The sequence below is a fragment of the Parasteatoda tepidariorum genome, chromosome X2 (assembly GCF_043381705.1).
Source record: "Parasteatoda tepidariorum isolate YZ-2023 chromosome X2, CAS_Ptep_4.0, whole genome shotgun sequence".
NCBI classification, from domain to species: Eukaryota; Metazoa; Arthropoda; class Arachnida; order Araneae; family Theridiidae; genus Parasteatoda; species Parasteatoda tepidariorum.
Window position 1 is genome coordinate 44125434 of NC_092215.1, and position 15681 is coordinate 44141114.

Consider the following 15681-nt stretch of genomic DNA (forward strand, 5'->3'; position numbering starts at 1 on the left):
TTACACTATGAAGCATATGTAACAATTAAATTAAAATTCACAAAAAGCAAACAAAATAATAAACAATAATTAATAAAAAAATTAACAATTAATGCTAAAAGAACAATTAATAACCATAAAAAACAAGCTAACAATAAATAACTAGCAAAAAAATCAACAGTCCTGCTTAAACTAATATTTTACAACCTAATATAAGTTATTTGTCATTTAATCTGCAATAACATAAGTCCCCCTGATGCTACTTTAAGTTGAATTACGCGTATAACTGAGACATTGCAAAATGTATTTTCTTTTCAATGTAAATAAAGAGTTTTGGTGTGATAGTATTAAGTATTATTATTTTCCCAATAATCATGAAGTCAAAATTATTTGACGGCACGTCTGTGATTTCATTAAACAATTTTTTAGAAAAAATGGCACGTTGGTGTATAAAGGTTCGCCACCCCTGTCATATACATTTCTTGTTCAAATACAAAACCGTAATTGCAATGACATTACTCATATTTCGAGTAAAAAATTACTGGCAATATCCTTTTCGGCTTAGCACTGAAGATAAAGCGACCGGAAGTACGGTCGTTGGCAGACCGCTTTAATGATTTAGCGTTACTCTTCTGGAAAGAGACTACATAAGAATAAAATATTCTTATCTGAAATAATTTTCTTTCAAATCGTAATAAAATGTTCAGGGGTGAATTAAAAGTAAGGGAACCACCTACAGACATAAAAAGAAAAACATCGCTCTTTTTTTTCTTTTTTTTTTTTAACTTAAGTTCGTGATTGTGATTGTAAATATTAAATTTAGGAATCCTTTTTATTTTATAGTCAATTTGTAGTGTATAATCACAATATGTGAAATTATACTAATATTCTTAATTTTTTAGTATAGAATCAATATTATAGAAATAGATATCTGAAATGATATGAATGAGATTTTGATAGAAAGTAACTTTAATCGTAAATGTTAACTTAAATGAAAGAAAATATCAAATCATAAAGAGAAAGTAATTTTATTTTATTTAATAAAATGATTTAAAACTACACTCATAGTAAACAGAATAGGCAACTCAAGGTTACACGAATTCCCCACCCCACTCTTCATTACCATGGTTTCATCAAATCTTTTTCTTCCATATGGTAGTATGCTTTATTAAGAAGTTAGAATATACTTGCGGAAAGAAAAAATCGAAACCATGGTAACGGAGAATTGAAAATTGTGAAGAATAGGGCAGTTACTTAAAACGTCTATTCTATTTACAAAGAGAGTAAATTATAATTAATCACTCTCAAATACCAAATTGTTTGATTCTCAGCACATATTATGCATATAAATAGCTTCTTTGGGCATAATAAAAGCTCTTTCACAGTTTGCTAGAATTTGCTGATCAATACCGTACTTCTTGGTGTTTTCTGAAGTACAAAAATGATGTTTCAGAAGTAGAAAATAGGAGCAGGAGATATACTAAAATCACTTCAGTGCTGAGAGTTGGAAAAGATCTGGCGTTTTGTTAGAGCAATTGCTTGAAAATATTCGTTATCCTGTCACAATCGAATTTTAATTTTAAGATAAACCTTAAATTTAAAAATAGTATCAAGTATAAGCTTTCCACTTGAAATTTTCCAAGATTTAAGGTAACGTCACATGAAATCAACAAAAATCAGTAAAATTAATGTTGTTATGCAAACTATTACAAGGAAATTGTAAAACACTTAATATAGCGTCTTGGAGACTAAAGAGTTCACGTAACTGTGCTTGACATATATAAAATTTGTCACACCAAACAAATTATCATTCATGATGCTAAGTGAACTGCAAAAGTCTTCAACTCTCTAAAAAATTTTATCGCGAAAAGTCGCAAACCCGCTTCGCGGGTTTGCTGACCAAACCAATAATTTGAGACGTGATGGGTCAAGAGATAGAGCTTTCGCCTTCCAATGAGGTGAACCGGGTTCTAATCCCGGCGAAAACTGGTCGATACGAATTCCGCATCCGGCTTGCGCCGACCACAGTGCTGACTTAAAATATCCTCCGTGGTAGACGGATCATGAGTTAAAGTCCCCTTGCCGTCAGGCTAACCGTGGGAGGTTTTCCTCTTCATTTAACACAAATGCGGATAAGTTCCATCAAAAAGTGCTCCACGAAGGCAAATTTCTCCCAATACTTGATCCAGGAGTTTCCTTGTCTTCTGGATTTGGTTCAAAATTATAAGGCTACAAAGTTGAACATTAGTAGTCGTAACCCCAAAGTTGGGTCGGCTGTTCAATGATGGTTATAAAATAAAATAAAAACCTTTAATTTGGTTGAAAAAATTAGATGCAGAAATATACAATGTAGCAATATCAAAGTTCTTAATTAGTCGCTTTTTGTTTTTAAAGAAATTTTGAAATGTCTTCAAGCCTATTGTCACATGACATGCATTGTCACATGACAACTCTATTAAAACCTCTTTGATTCTGTACTTTTTTTTAAAACTTAATAAAATTACTTTGATATATGTTTTGTATCAATGATTGAATTACTTGAAATAGTCTATTTTTTTCCTTCCTAAATATGTTGTTCTTTTGTCAGTCCGAAATTTTATGCCTGTTATGTTTAAAAAAATTATTTTTGATGCATTCTTACTTTAATTATTTTCTTACAAACACCAAATTTTTTCGGGTGGGGTTAGGAAAAACAATTTTTATCCAACGATCTGTTCATTTGACTTTAATTATGAAAGTAGAAAGTAATTTTTCCAAAATAAGCCCACATTAGTGTTTCTAGCGGAGAAGTTCCGTTTTGGAGGAATTTTTTTTCTTCAGATTTCAGATTCGAAGGCGGGGTCTAACTATTAAACTGAAACTTTCAGAAGATTAATTTTATCGCAATTTTTTAGAGGGCGTCAGCGATGGCTTGTCGATACGAATCCGCATCCGGTATTGGGTCGGCTGTTCAACGACGGTTATAAAATAAAATAAAATCCGCATCCGGCTTGCACCGACCACAGTGCTGACGTGAAATATCCTCAGTGGTAGATGGATCATGGGTCAGAGTTCCATTGCCATCAGGCTAACCGTGGGAGGTTCTCGTGGTCTTCCTCTCCATGTAACGCAAATGTTTCATCAATAGTTTCAGCAAAAAGACCTCCACGAAGGAAAATTTCTCCAAATATTTGATCCAGGAGTTCCCTTGTCTTCTGGATTGGGTTTAAAATAACAAGGCTACGACGTTGAACATTAGTAGTCACAAACCCATATAATTGGATTGGCTGTTCAACGACGGTTATAAAAAAAATAAAATAAAACCATCTAATTAGAGCCGTGACGGCTCAAGGGATAGAGCGCTCGCCTCCCAATGAGATGGACCAGATTCGATCCCAGCAATAGCTGGTCGATTTGAATTCCGTCCCCGGCTCGCACCGATCACAGCGCTGGCGTAAAATATCCTCAATAGTAGACGGATCATGGGTTAGGGTTCCTTTGCCGTCAGACTAACCGGGGAAGGTTTTCCTCTCCGTGTAACGTAAATGAGGGTTACTTCTATCAAAAAGTCCTCCACAAAGGAAAATTTCTCCTAATACATGATCCAGGAGTTCCCTAGTCTTCTGGATCGGGTTCAAAATTACAAGGCTACGGAGTTGAGCATTGGTAGTCGTACATCCTAAATTGAGTCGGCTGTTCAACGACGGTTATAGAATAAAATAAAACCCATCTTTTTGAAAATAATCTAAAAACTATACCTAAGAAAGATTTGTTCAAAAATTTATTAATAAAACATTTAAAAAAATAAAAGTTTAAAAGAGTTATGTTATAAATATACAAATTGTTACTTTAGAACTACTTTAGAGAAAATCTTATGTAAAAATTTGTTTGACTTTACAAATATGCTCTAAAAATTGATTATTGACAAACTTAATGAAGGTTATGATTCACAGGTGCACTGTACTAGCTTTCCACCATAGATGTTCCCCAGACTTGACACTGAATACGACATGCCTTAAAGAGATAAAATGCTGCTTGACTATTTTCTTGCACAAATAAAGAAAGAAGTATCGTATGCAGTACAACAGATTGGGGCTACATTACCATAGTCCCTGACATTCCGGGAATGCTATGCTGTATTGACTGATTTTTAGCATTACACAGTGTCCACATACATTACTGACAGTTGTTTCTTGTAAGTATTGAGTTTCCCTTATACAGCTATTCATTTGGATTATTGGTCTCTCTGTTCAAAAACAAAATATTAATATTAAATGATGTTGAATACCATTCATGCTGCCAATATCATTGTTTGCCGCTTGGTCAATCATCACTGGAAGATTTTTTATTTACGAGTACATGTCCCCTTTTTTTTAATCTTCAAGTTTAAACTACTAAAGAAAATATTGAACTTTTGTTTCATGAAGTATTTTATGTGATCTTGAGGAAAGCACTTGGTAGCTGTATGCACTTTTGAAATTTTATATTGAAAAATTTAGTCGAACTCGATGTGAAAATAAAATGTATGAGATACCAGGTGTTCCAATAAAATACAGAAGTGTAAAAAATATTTTTTTAACATTTTTATAAAAAATCATCCCAAGTTTTCAACACTTCTCTGAAACAGATATTTTGTTATATTAATAAGTTTAGAAACAAATTAATGCTGATGAATATTTATAAACTCTTGTTATTTATGCCACACGAATTTTCAAAACATATCTCATCAGCAAACCTGCTTAGGAAATCAAGCGAACTTTTAAGGTAGATCGCCATCTATAGCCAAGAATAGGACTTCAGACACACTTACGTCTCAGCCCGTTTTACAGGGAGAACCCAATCATACTCCATTCATTTATAAACAGATCGTAACTTTGACCTAAACCAGAGAACAATCAATCTCCAATTCAGTAACCCCAGAGGTATTACCCCTGTTATGGGAACTAACTTTTTTTGACCCCCCCGACAGATTTAGCGTATACTAGTCACTATTTAATACACGGGTACTCTTCGGTTGGCTGCATTCAAACCAACGTTCTACCAACCAGGTTTATAAACTGTGAACTCATTTATTTATTCTACTTCTATTCAGAATTTAATTTTTATCATAATATATTCTTAAAAGGAATGGGAGTTTTATTTTTGCTGCACATATTTGTTCTATAGATTTTTCATTAATTTACATTTCTATTCAAACCAAATTAAATCGACATTAAACAAATAAAAAAATTCAGTTTATTCTTTTACAATTATGATGAATTTTAAAATAAACCTTCCACTTCTCTCTCCAACTTTCTGACAAGCTCAGCTTTTTACTTTTTTAAATATACATAATATGAAATGCATTGAAGAAATACAGAATTTACTAACGTAATGAAACGCCAAACTATTTAACATTAAATTACTCTATTTAGTAAAAACTATTTTTTAAAAATTTCTTAGGTTCTTTCCAAAATCTATGTTTAGATCACAGACATATATATATATTTTTTAAATTAAAAGCCCCTTTTCATACTTCACCTTTTAAAAGATTCTTCTTTATGCAAAAAAAATTTTTTTTTGAATGTTTATAATACAATAATTTACAGTTAACAATAATTTGGCTCATTTTATTTTTTTAGAAAATGTCTGCATGCATACAAAGTTGGTTGGCTTTCATCTTGACTCTGCAGATTAATTTTGCTCTAAGTCTAAATAACGATGGTAAGTAAAGAGAGAAAATAGTCAAGGTGTTTGTCTTCTTCTAATTGGAAATTTTAAATATAATTTAAACATTTTAGAGAATATACAAAATAATACCTAAAAAGTTTAAAACTTAGTATTTGGAAATTTCAGTTTGAGCCATGTTGCGCTATGTGCGTAGTTCATTATATAACAGTTTCCTTAAGTGGGCGATTAGTGGAAGTGTCAATATATTACAATATATTGACTTCTTAATGTTAACTTATGGAAGAAAATAATTTAAAATATGATTTATTCAGTATTAAATTTACTAGAAAACAGAGATGACATAAGCATGGAACAGTCATAATATATGAAAATTTTACTACGCGTCAGCTCATTTTATTGTCACTCCCATCAACCTACTTTTCTACAGATTTTACTATAAATACTATAATGATATGCATTACCAACAGATCATTAAAGAAATTAAATAAAATATGCATACTGTTAAGTTTAATCATTTTAACAGCCAAGAAAATGTTCCAATATGGCATAAGATTTAAATGGCAATTTTTCTTCAAACAATTAAAAAATCAATCAATTTTTTGAAATTAGTTAAATATTTTTGTAATAATTTCTTTTATATTTATGAAATTAGTTTATCGAGTTATTGCATTTAGTTCGTAATTCAGGGGTAATTGTGAGCCCCAAGTCAAAATTCCTGAAAATTTCTTCAGTAAAAAAAAAAAGTTTAAATCGAAAAAAATATAAACAAGGTTTTTTCCTTTTTCTCAATATTTCTTAGTTTACTTAAAATGTATTTAAAATTTTACACATACCTATCATGACCTGGAGAAGTAATTTAAATTTACAAACATGTCTTTCTTTCTTGAGTTTATGATTATAATAACTATTTACTGATAAAAAATGAATATTAATCTTGAATATAAACTTATAAAGTAGCTCTCCTTACAAACAAATAAAATAAACTGTATTTTTAAGTTCCACCTTCAAAATTTGATTTCCGAAAACTCAATGATTTTTTGAAACATCTGAACCTTCGATCTCCGGAAACTTCCGGATCACGGTTAGCGAAAAATCCAGAAATCCGGATTTTTTCCAGAGCACAATCAGCCCTGGTAATTATAAAAATGGAATTCATTTTACCAATTGCTTCTTTTTCCCCATCCAAAAAAAAAAAAAGAAGTTTTCTTTTTTAAAATTTTTTCAACACAACAAATATCTGTTAGATTATTGCAAATTTTCCTTGTTTTGGTTAAAAAATTTCCACTAATTTTTCTACTAGTCTCTTTTTTTTGCAAATTTATTTTACTAATCGCCATAAATGCCATTTAATTTGTTATGGATATAGTACGGCTGTTTGTATCTAGGAAAAATTTGTAAAAAGTCATTTTTAGATTTCTTAAAAAGTTAAGTGAAAGGTTTCACTATTTTTAATTGCTAACTAACACTATTTACTTTTTCAGATTATACACAAATTGTTACCCCCCCCCCCAAAAAAAAAATTATAGATGTACACTGGTTTTACTACCAGTTTTTTCTCCTTTCAGGATCCAAACAGCCCTGATATAGAGTCAAACATCCAAGGGTTGGACTATTAGTGATTAGCTAGATAAATTTTTCTGCTACAATCTACTTTCGAATTGAATAACAAGAGAAAAACCAGTTTTTTGATGTAGGAAAACCTCCAACTTAAAATAAAAAATAAAGGCTAACTTTAGGTCGGTTTATAAGTGAAATCAGATGTCATAAAAAATATGTGTTGGCCGCATCCTTTAGATTTAACTAGAGAATCCCATTTAGAATCGTGATCCACATTTTAAGAATCACTGATCTAGATTGCAGAAATTTCTTTTTTTAAATAGATATAGCTCTTTTATTGTTTATTCTTTGTTTCCTTATATAAGAATGATTTTTGTACTAATTACTTTTGTTTTGTAGAAATCATGCTGGATTCTGAAGAATTCAAATTACCAGAGCAAATGAAAATATTGACTGAAAAAATAAGCATTCCACAATTTTCCTACCAAAAAAACAAAATAAAAGATAATTTAATGCAGGATACTAAGATAAATCCCAAATTAAAAAGAGACTATATTTATATCTATACAAGGCAATTTTTTCCAAGCAAACAGTTACATATCAGAAGTTACAGGCCTTTCGCAGCAACAAGATCAGATCTAACTAATCTACAGACATATTCAAGGAAAGTTAAAAATAAAAAATTACCCGGTGAAACTAAAATAAATAGGAATAAAGTTAAAAACCATTCTGTGAAATTCAATCTTAAAATGTTCCACTACCACAACTATTTTCAAGAAAAAGTAAAATCAGAAATGATGGAACAGTTAAACAAATATAATAGAGATAGAATTGACTTCACAGAAGAAAAGAAAACAATATTGATTTATCCAGGTAAATACAAGACCATATCAACACATTTTGAAGTAAAACAATTGGGATCAATTGTGAATAAACCTTTTTCTTATGATCAACATGTATATGATAAAAATAATTTGGATCCACAAATAACATATTCTGTTGAAAAAACCAATTGCAATGAAAGTATTTCAGATAGAAACACTATAAAAAGGAGGCCTAGATCAACATTTGAGAAGAATGACAATGAAAAAATTACTTCTGAATCTGAAAAAGATTTTACTAGACAAGACATAAGTGATTTAGAAGCTCAAGAAGTAGACTTAGACTCTCATAAAAACAAGTTTAATGGAAACAATTCAGAAACAAAATTTTTTTTTGCAGGTAACTTCAGTTCCTTAAAACAAAACAACAGTGATGTTCATACTCATTCAGATATAAATGTCAATAAAAATATGAATTTAAAAGAACCCATCATAGACATGAATGATTCCACCATTAATATCCAACAAAAGAAAATTAATCCAAATCCAGCAGCTATTAACATTGATATGAATTATTCTGGAAAAAAGATTAATGATAATATTGAAGATACAGAATTTAATAATGTTTCTCATACGAATCAAAAGGATATCAAAAAAATAATAGAAAATAAAACATCAAAAGATTTCACAAGTACCATTATCCCAGCTTATTTGAAGTCTAATTCTACTTTACAGAACAACATAATGGTAAATATTTCAAAACAAATTACTCAGAGAGAAAATAGTGATGTTTACCTCAATATCAGTAAGAATTTGATAAGTATTTCACTTAATACTGTAACAGAAATTAATAAAGAAAACAGCACTGATGCAGGTAACTACCAACATTTAACAGAAATGAAGAAAGAAAATAAAACTGAAGCTGATGAATATCAGAATGTAAACGCAACAAACAAAAATAAAAGCATAGACACTCAAACAGGTGACATTCTGAAAAGTATGCGAAATTTAAAGGAAGATGTACAAAGTAATTTGAGTCAAAATTATAGTGATAGGAAAAGTGACACACTTCAAAGAAATCACATGGATAATTTAAATGAAGGCAACGTTGATGAAGTTACTGCCACGATCAAGTATAAAGATTATTTAGAAGCATATGAAAAATCATCTAGTGTTGGGCACTCCAGCAATACTGCTATATTTAATACAAGTCTTGCCATAGAAGAAGATGAAAATATAAAAAATCTATCCAAAATCATAAATAAATTAGAAAAAACTATAAATGCTTCAACTACAGGTGAAAATAATGATATAGATAAAAATGACACAGTCACATTACATTTTAAAAATCTCTGGATAGAAAGTTATGAAACACACTTTCCAGAAAATAGGAAAATTGATAATAATCACACAGTTTCCAGCAATTTGAGTAGAAAATTAACTGATTATGAAACGTTATTGAAAAAAACTAGTGTCTTTCTAGTAAATCAAAACAATATGACAAATAAAACGTCCAACAGTGTAGAAACATTATCAACTTATAGAGATGAAATTCTAATAGGAAGAAATTTTAAAACAAGTTTTACAAATCAAACAATGCCTATTGTTCAAAATAAGACTGATAAAGATGAAGTTAAAACCAAATTATCATTAGAGGACATGTATACTAGTACAGAGAGTATCTTAGAAAATACTGGATATTTAGGCATCAATACTGAAACTGATTACAATGTTACAAATATGAGAGAAACTGACAACAATGTTACAAATATGAGAGAAACTGACAACAATGTTACAAATACGAGAGAAACTGACAACAATGTTACAAATATGAGAGAAACTGACAACAATACTACAAATATGAGAGAAACTGACAACAATGTTACAAATATGAACAAAACAGATAACTATGAAAATGTTACTAGAATGCCCAGAAATGAAAATTATGGAGCAAAATTTATAAATCATGATGGAATTTCTTTTAAAACATCACATAATACAAAGTTGCATTCCTTACATACTACACCAACTAGTTTTTACAAAAACTCTGATGTAGAAACTCATTTTGATATAAGAAATTCAAATAATTCCAAAAAGGAAATTATTCAACATGTTGTAGTGAAAAATTGCATAGATGACATGTTGGTATATAGTTCAATAGTTCGACATTATCGTACTCGATACAATTTAACTTCAATGGATTTGAATTGCACTTTCAGCCTTTCACTAAGCATTCCACGAGAAAAATCATCTTCAGTTAATGTTATTAATGCTATTGAAAAAAATATTCTCAATAGGTATGCAGAATCACTTAAAATTTTGGAATCTAATATAATCGACAACAGAATTGATGTAGGTTACGAAGATTTAACAGATAAAGAAAGAATTTTAATGTATTCAGTTTATGCACTTTCAGTTATTGTAGGAATCTTACTAATAGCAATGGGATTCCATTGTATTTATGTTTACAAAAAGCTAAAAAAATCTTCAGATTTTTATCCAGGAATTGAAATGAATGACTATAAGTTTACTCAAATTCCTAGACCTAGCATAACTTTCCCGTCAAATAGAAGTGTGAAAATGGAATGAATTTAACACATCTATAGAATTCATGTCAAGCATTTTGTACAAGGCAGTAAAATAGCTTTAGCATTAAGATAATTTGTTTTACATTTTATATGATTTTGGAGAAAATTTGTATTGTAAGTGTTGAAGTTTGTTGTTAAAAATTTGAGAAGTAAAACCAATTTTTATTTCTTTTTTAGATGTTTATGTGTATATATAGTTTAAAAGAGAAACATGTATTCAGTTTCTTAAATACCAATGTAATTTTGTAGTAACAATTGGATTATTTCAAATTTGCAATTATTTTAAAATGATTTAGCTGTTTTACAAAGTTTTTAATATATCTCTATTTAAAATGCATATTAGTAGATTAAAAATAAAACACATAATTAATCAAATTGTAATATCAGAATTGGGCAAAACTTTACTAGTTACAGGTAATTACTCACTTATAATTATGAATACAAGCAATCAATGATCAATTTTATTGCAATTAATGAAAAGAATTGGAGATCAAAGATAAATCGGAAGTCGTCATGAAAATTTTTCAGAGGAAGACATTGGCTCACATTGGGCTGTATGGCCAACTACGATGATGATGACAAGCAATCATATTTACTAACTAAAATTTTAATTATAACCAATCTTAAGATATTATCAGAATATCAACCAATATAGAAATATCATAAGAATTAATATTGATCAATAATTGCAAGTATGGTTACAGATAAATTACTATAATCAATTACATTTTGCTCAATTTTGATACATAGAAAGTACTCTTAAAGGAAGGTTACCTTTGTGCTGTCATAAATAATGTAAAACAATGAAAAGAGGAAAAGTAAAAAAAAATTATGTATTTCTTTCATATGATATATCTTTCTTGTATTATAAATTCATTAATATGAATTTCTTTTAGAGTAAAAAAATTTCAATGTCGAGTCAAATTAAATGGAGATATAATGCTTATAAATAGTTATAATGTGAACTTCCTTAATGTGAAATATCTTTTAAAGCGAATTCTAATGTCTTTACCCTCGGAAGCTTTTATTTTGAAAGTGAACAGAAAATTTATTTTTACTGTGACAGGTTGGAAAACAAATGATTCATAATTCTATCACAATATTAGTAGATATTTTTGAAAAATATTCATTGTGCTTTGTCATAATACTGATTGTCTCTACCACCATTACAATTGACAAATAAAAGGGTTGAATGAATTGAACCTGTCTGTATGTATGTAAGGGGGAGTTCATTTCCTAAGACTGTAAAGAAGTAAGTTTTCTAGAAAAATTTCAACATCCTTTCTCCCTCAGTCATACAGATTATTCTGAGAAACTGACATTGCTACACATTTCAACATGTGAAGAGTAAAATAAATCAGAAATTTCTCTTTTTTTAAATAAATCTCATTCAACGTGGTTAGCATTCAGTATTTCTTGAACAAAATGAAACTCAACACTTTTTTAATTTCATATTTTTTGTTTCTTTATAAGTAAATATAGTGTATCGGGAATCGTTGGGACTTCGGCAAGTTTGGAAAGTAGATTTTTTCGACTAATAGACCTTAAGGTCTATTAGTCGGAAAAATAAGGTTTTTTATTGAATAAATTAAGGTTTTTTATTGAATAAACATAACATGTATTATTCAATAAAAAATTTATACAACGTAAAAGTAAGCAGAAGATAATTTTATTTTTAATGAATAAAGACACATTTCTTTACTATGTTTAGCTGGGCATATAAAAATAACTTTAAAAAAAGCCTATTCCAAAAATATATAAATCAAATCTAATAAAAGTAATAACATAAAACAAAACAGATTTTAAAAATGTTTATAATTTAAAGGGAAACAAAGTTTTTCTGCTGGTTTTTTTTGCCATACACCATTCATATTCAAATTCATAAATATTCTCAGCCAAATTAGTTATTCTTCATCTTTCTAATTACTCCTAAACAGATCCCAAGTGTAAAAAAAAATATTGATTGAAAAATAATAAGTTCTCTATACACGGATGCTTGAATATAGGACTTTGTACTGCATTATAGCTTTCAATGTACTTAGTTGTATTTAATATTGAGTGAAAAATAAAATTTTAGATACAGGGTGGCCACTCAAATCAAATTTCCATGATTTTTCCAGTTAAAAATCTTAAAATTTCCAGGTTTTTGTTTCTTTTTTTCATAAAGTGTAGGATGTGTACAAGAAAAGTGTCGGTATTCTAAAATGTTTTATTCAAAATGTTATTTTTTTAACACATCATCTTGAAAAAAATAATTTATTTTGACAATTTGGCAAGATTTTTTATTTAGTTTTTAATGTTTTGGTACAAAATTTTGAATCAAAAATCATTAATGCAACAATTGTAAAGATTTGTCGACAAACATTGCTGTTAGCGATTGTAAAAAAATGTGACTGGTTGGTTTGCTAAGAAAAATTAATTCATAGATTTCTTTGAACGGGAGCAGAAAAAGAGTGCAATATAAAATCTATTATTAGTAAATTATAAAAAACTAATTTTTGGAGAATTTTATAAAGTTAAAAATACAAAAACATTTTGTCAAAATAGAAAAAAAATTACCACTAAAGCATTGGAACAAACTTGAGCCATAAATGGATTCAGCCCCAAGGACAGAATTTAAAAACAGAAGCTAATATCCTAATCCCTTTTTCCACCTCCACCAGAATCTTTTCTAAATTGCAGTCCCATAGTGGTCAAAGGTTTCTACATTCGTTTAGTAACAGTGGGAGAATTTTATGTGGCATTCTAGTTTAACAGAGCTGTAATGGAGCAAATTTTGATGAAAGTAAAGTATTGCTAAGTTGATGATATTTCAACTGTTTGGAGATACATTTACGTTTAAAAAAAGCGGATATAATGGATGAAATAATTTAACTTAAGAAAATTAGTAAATAATTTTAATTAGTGAAATTAAAAAAAATTAAAGAAAAAATTTCCAGCTTCTCTTTAAAATTCCCTGATTTTTCCAGGTTTCTATCCAAATTTCCAGGTTTTTTCCAGTATAAAAAAAACCCCTGATTATTCCAGGTTTTCAAGGTGTGTGGCCACCCTGTAGTAATATAAAGTATTTATATTTTTACATATTCAAATTAGGAATTTACAATAGGAATTAAAATTCTGTGATAAGATTACTGTATTGTTGCTGCTTGGATTTTAAAGGAAAAAGTTTATAGCCTTTTATGGCTTTATAATTAGCTCAACAGGCAGGACTATCCTAGAAAATGGGTGCAAGTTGGAAAAAAGGCCAAGACTGAAAATTTTTTGTCTGAAATACCTAACATATACAATACCCAATCAACATATGCAAACTATCTAAGAAAGCTTTACCATAATACATCAAGTTTAAATACTGTACAAAAAATATTTATTCATGTCTTTTGATAAAATAACAACCTGACATAAGAAAGTAGACCAATAACGTAGACCTAAAAAATATTAAGGACAGAAAAGAAAAAAAATTCCGATTTCCGTCTTCGAGTCAGTCTTGTTTCCGTCCGCAGACATTTTCGAAAGACGGAAATCCGTCCTGGGGACGGAAGACTTGCACCCATGTTCTAGAATAGTCTATATATAGCTTGAAACAGATTGCTTTTTTCAATTAAAAGATTTAATTCCTCTGTGAAAAGCACCATGTATGATATGCAGACTGCAAGTACATAAGTTTAATAAATTAAAACCTTTGGTGTCTCTAAGTTCATGACATAAATGTTTCCAAAATTGTAAGTTAAGATTCGACCCGTCAAACATACCTGTAACAATTTTTTACAATTTAACTCAGATGATCCTTCACAGAACTTTTCAAACATATCTTGGGCAGTAGCAAGTCCAAGAACAACAGAGTTTAAAAACCTATCTTCTTGTGCCACTCGACTACGAAGTCCAATCACCCTTCTTGCGGCATTCTATTTAATGCTTTATTCATACAAAGAACAAATTTGGAGTTGGCTATTTCCTTCATCAGCATTGATTTGAAATAGGGAGCCAATCTAAAGGCCACAAGAAAAGATATTTTTGTGCTCCCAACGTTAATTTTTTTGAGAAAGCAAGGATCATGGTTTTAAAAATCTCTTCGCCATTGCATGAAGAATGAATGAATCGCGGCTACAGTCGTGGTCTACCTTATTTCTGAAGTTAAAGTTTGCTCCTCCGAGACTTAGTTCTGCATCGAACTAACTGATTAGAACCTCTAGTGTTATCGCCAATATGCTTATTTTTTCAGCCAACAGCACATTGAGGGATGATGGTTTGATTTCTAGAGTTAAACGATTTGATATGATTGTCACTCTTTTAATGACTAGCCTGTCCATATCACTCGCACTAAAAACTTTTTACACAATTGCCAACGAGCAGAGTAGGAATATTTACGTTAGAAATATTTTCAATCTAAGAAGACCAGGGGATTTTTTTCCCCCTTCCACTCTAAATTAAAAAGGGCCTTCTTGTAACTCGTTATCTTAAAAAATTGTTTAGTTTTTCGGAACTGAGAAACACCATGTTCGATTAATAAATATTGTACTGATCAAAAGACATATACAAGATCGAAAATCAAATTAAACAAATGATACTAAAGGGACTTCAACTTCTCAGTATTTCTGAGTAGTTGTTGCCTATAGCTCAATTGAAGTTTGAAACCACTAATTCCAAATTTTACACCACAGAGGTGGCACATAAGTGCTTCTTAGAAAACCCCAGGATATGACAGATTTGTCATTCAACGTGATGATTCAATTAATGAATCTGTTGTTGAAGTAATTGAGTCAATTTGAATAAGGTACAGAATTAGCCACAAAAAGTATGCACGGAGACCTAAAAAAATCGCTTTCAATCGTCAAAAAGTAGAGATAAAAGATTACATTTTTTCCCCAGGTTTAATTTAATTTTCCAGGTATTTGTCTGAAAAATCTAGATTTTCCCTGAATTTTTTTTCAATAACTTTAAACTACTAGAAAATTCATAGTCTTCTCAGACTCGTGGGAATCTTGTGCCATAGAATTTGATAATGTAAAATTATTGATTCAATTTTTCTTTCTTTTAGAAAATCTAAATTGCTCAACCTAACATTTGCATTTGAAAAAATTCAATGTTCT

At 29.6% G+C, this 15681-nt stretch overlaps 1 protein-coding gene across 1 annotated transcript in view; it reads left to right on the top strand.

Annotated features, from left to right (window-relative positions):
* Positions 1 to 10756, top strand: part of LOC107447228 (myb-like protein D) — a 14735-nt gene extending 3979 nt beyond the window's left edge. The window contains exons 2-4 of the mRNA XM_043053407.2: positions 3912 to 4153; positions 5580 to 5661; positions 7585 to 10756. Of these exons, the coding sequence (XP_042909341.1) occupies positions 5583 to 5661; positions 7585 to 10595 (3090 nt within the window). The 5' untranslated portion in view covers positions 3912 to 4153; positions 5580 to 5582 and the 3' untranslated portion in view covers positions 10596 to 10756. The remainder of the gene's footprint in view (positions 1 to 3911; positions 4154 to 5579; positions 5662 to 7584) is intronic.
* Positions 10757 to 15681: the final 4925 nt, after the last annotated feature.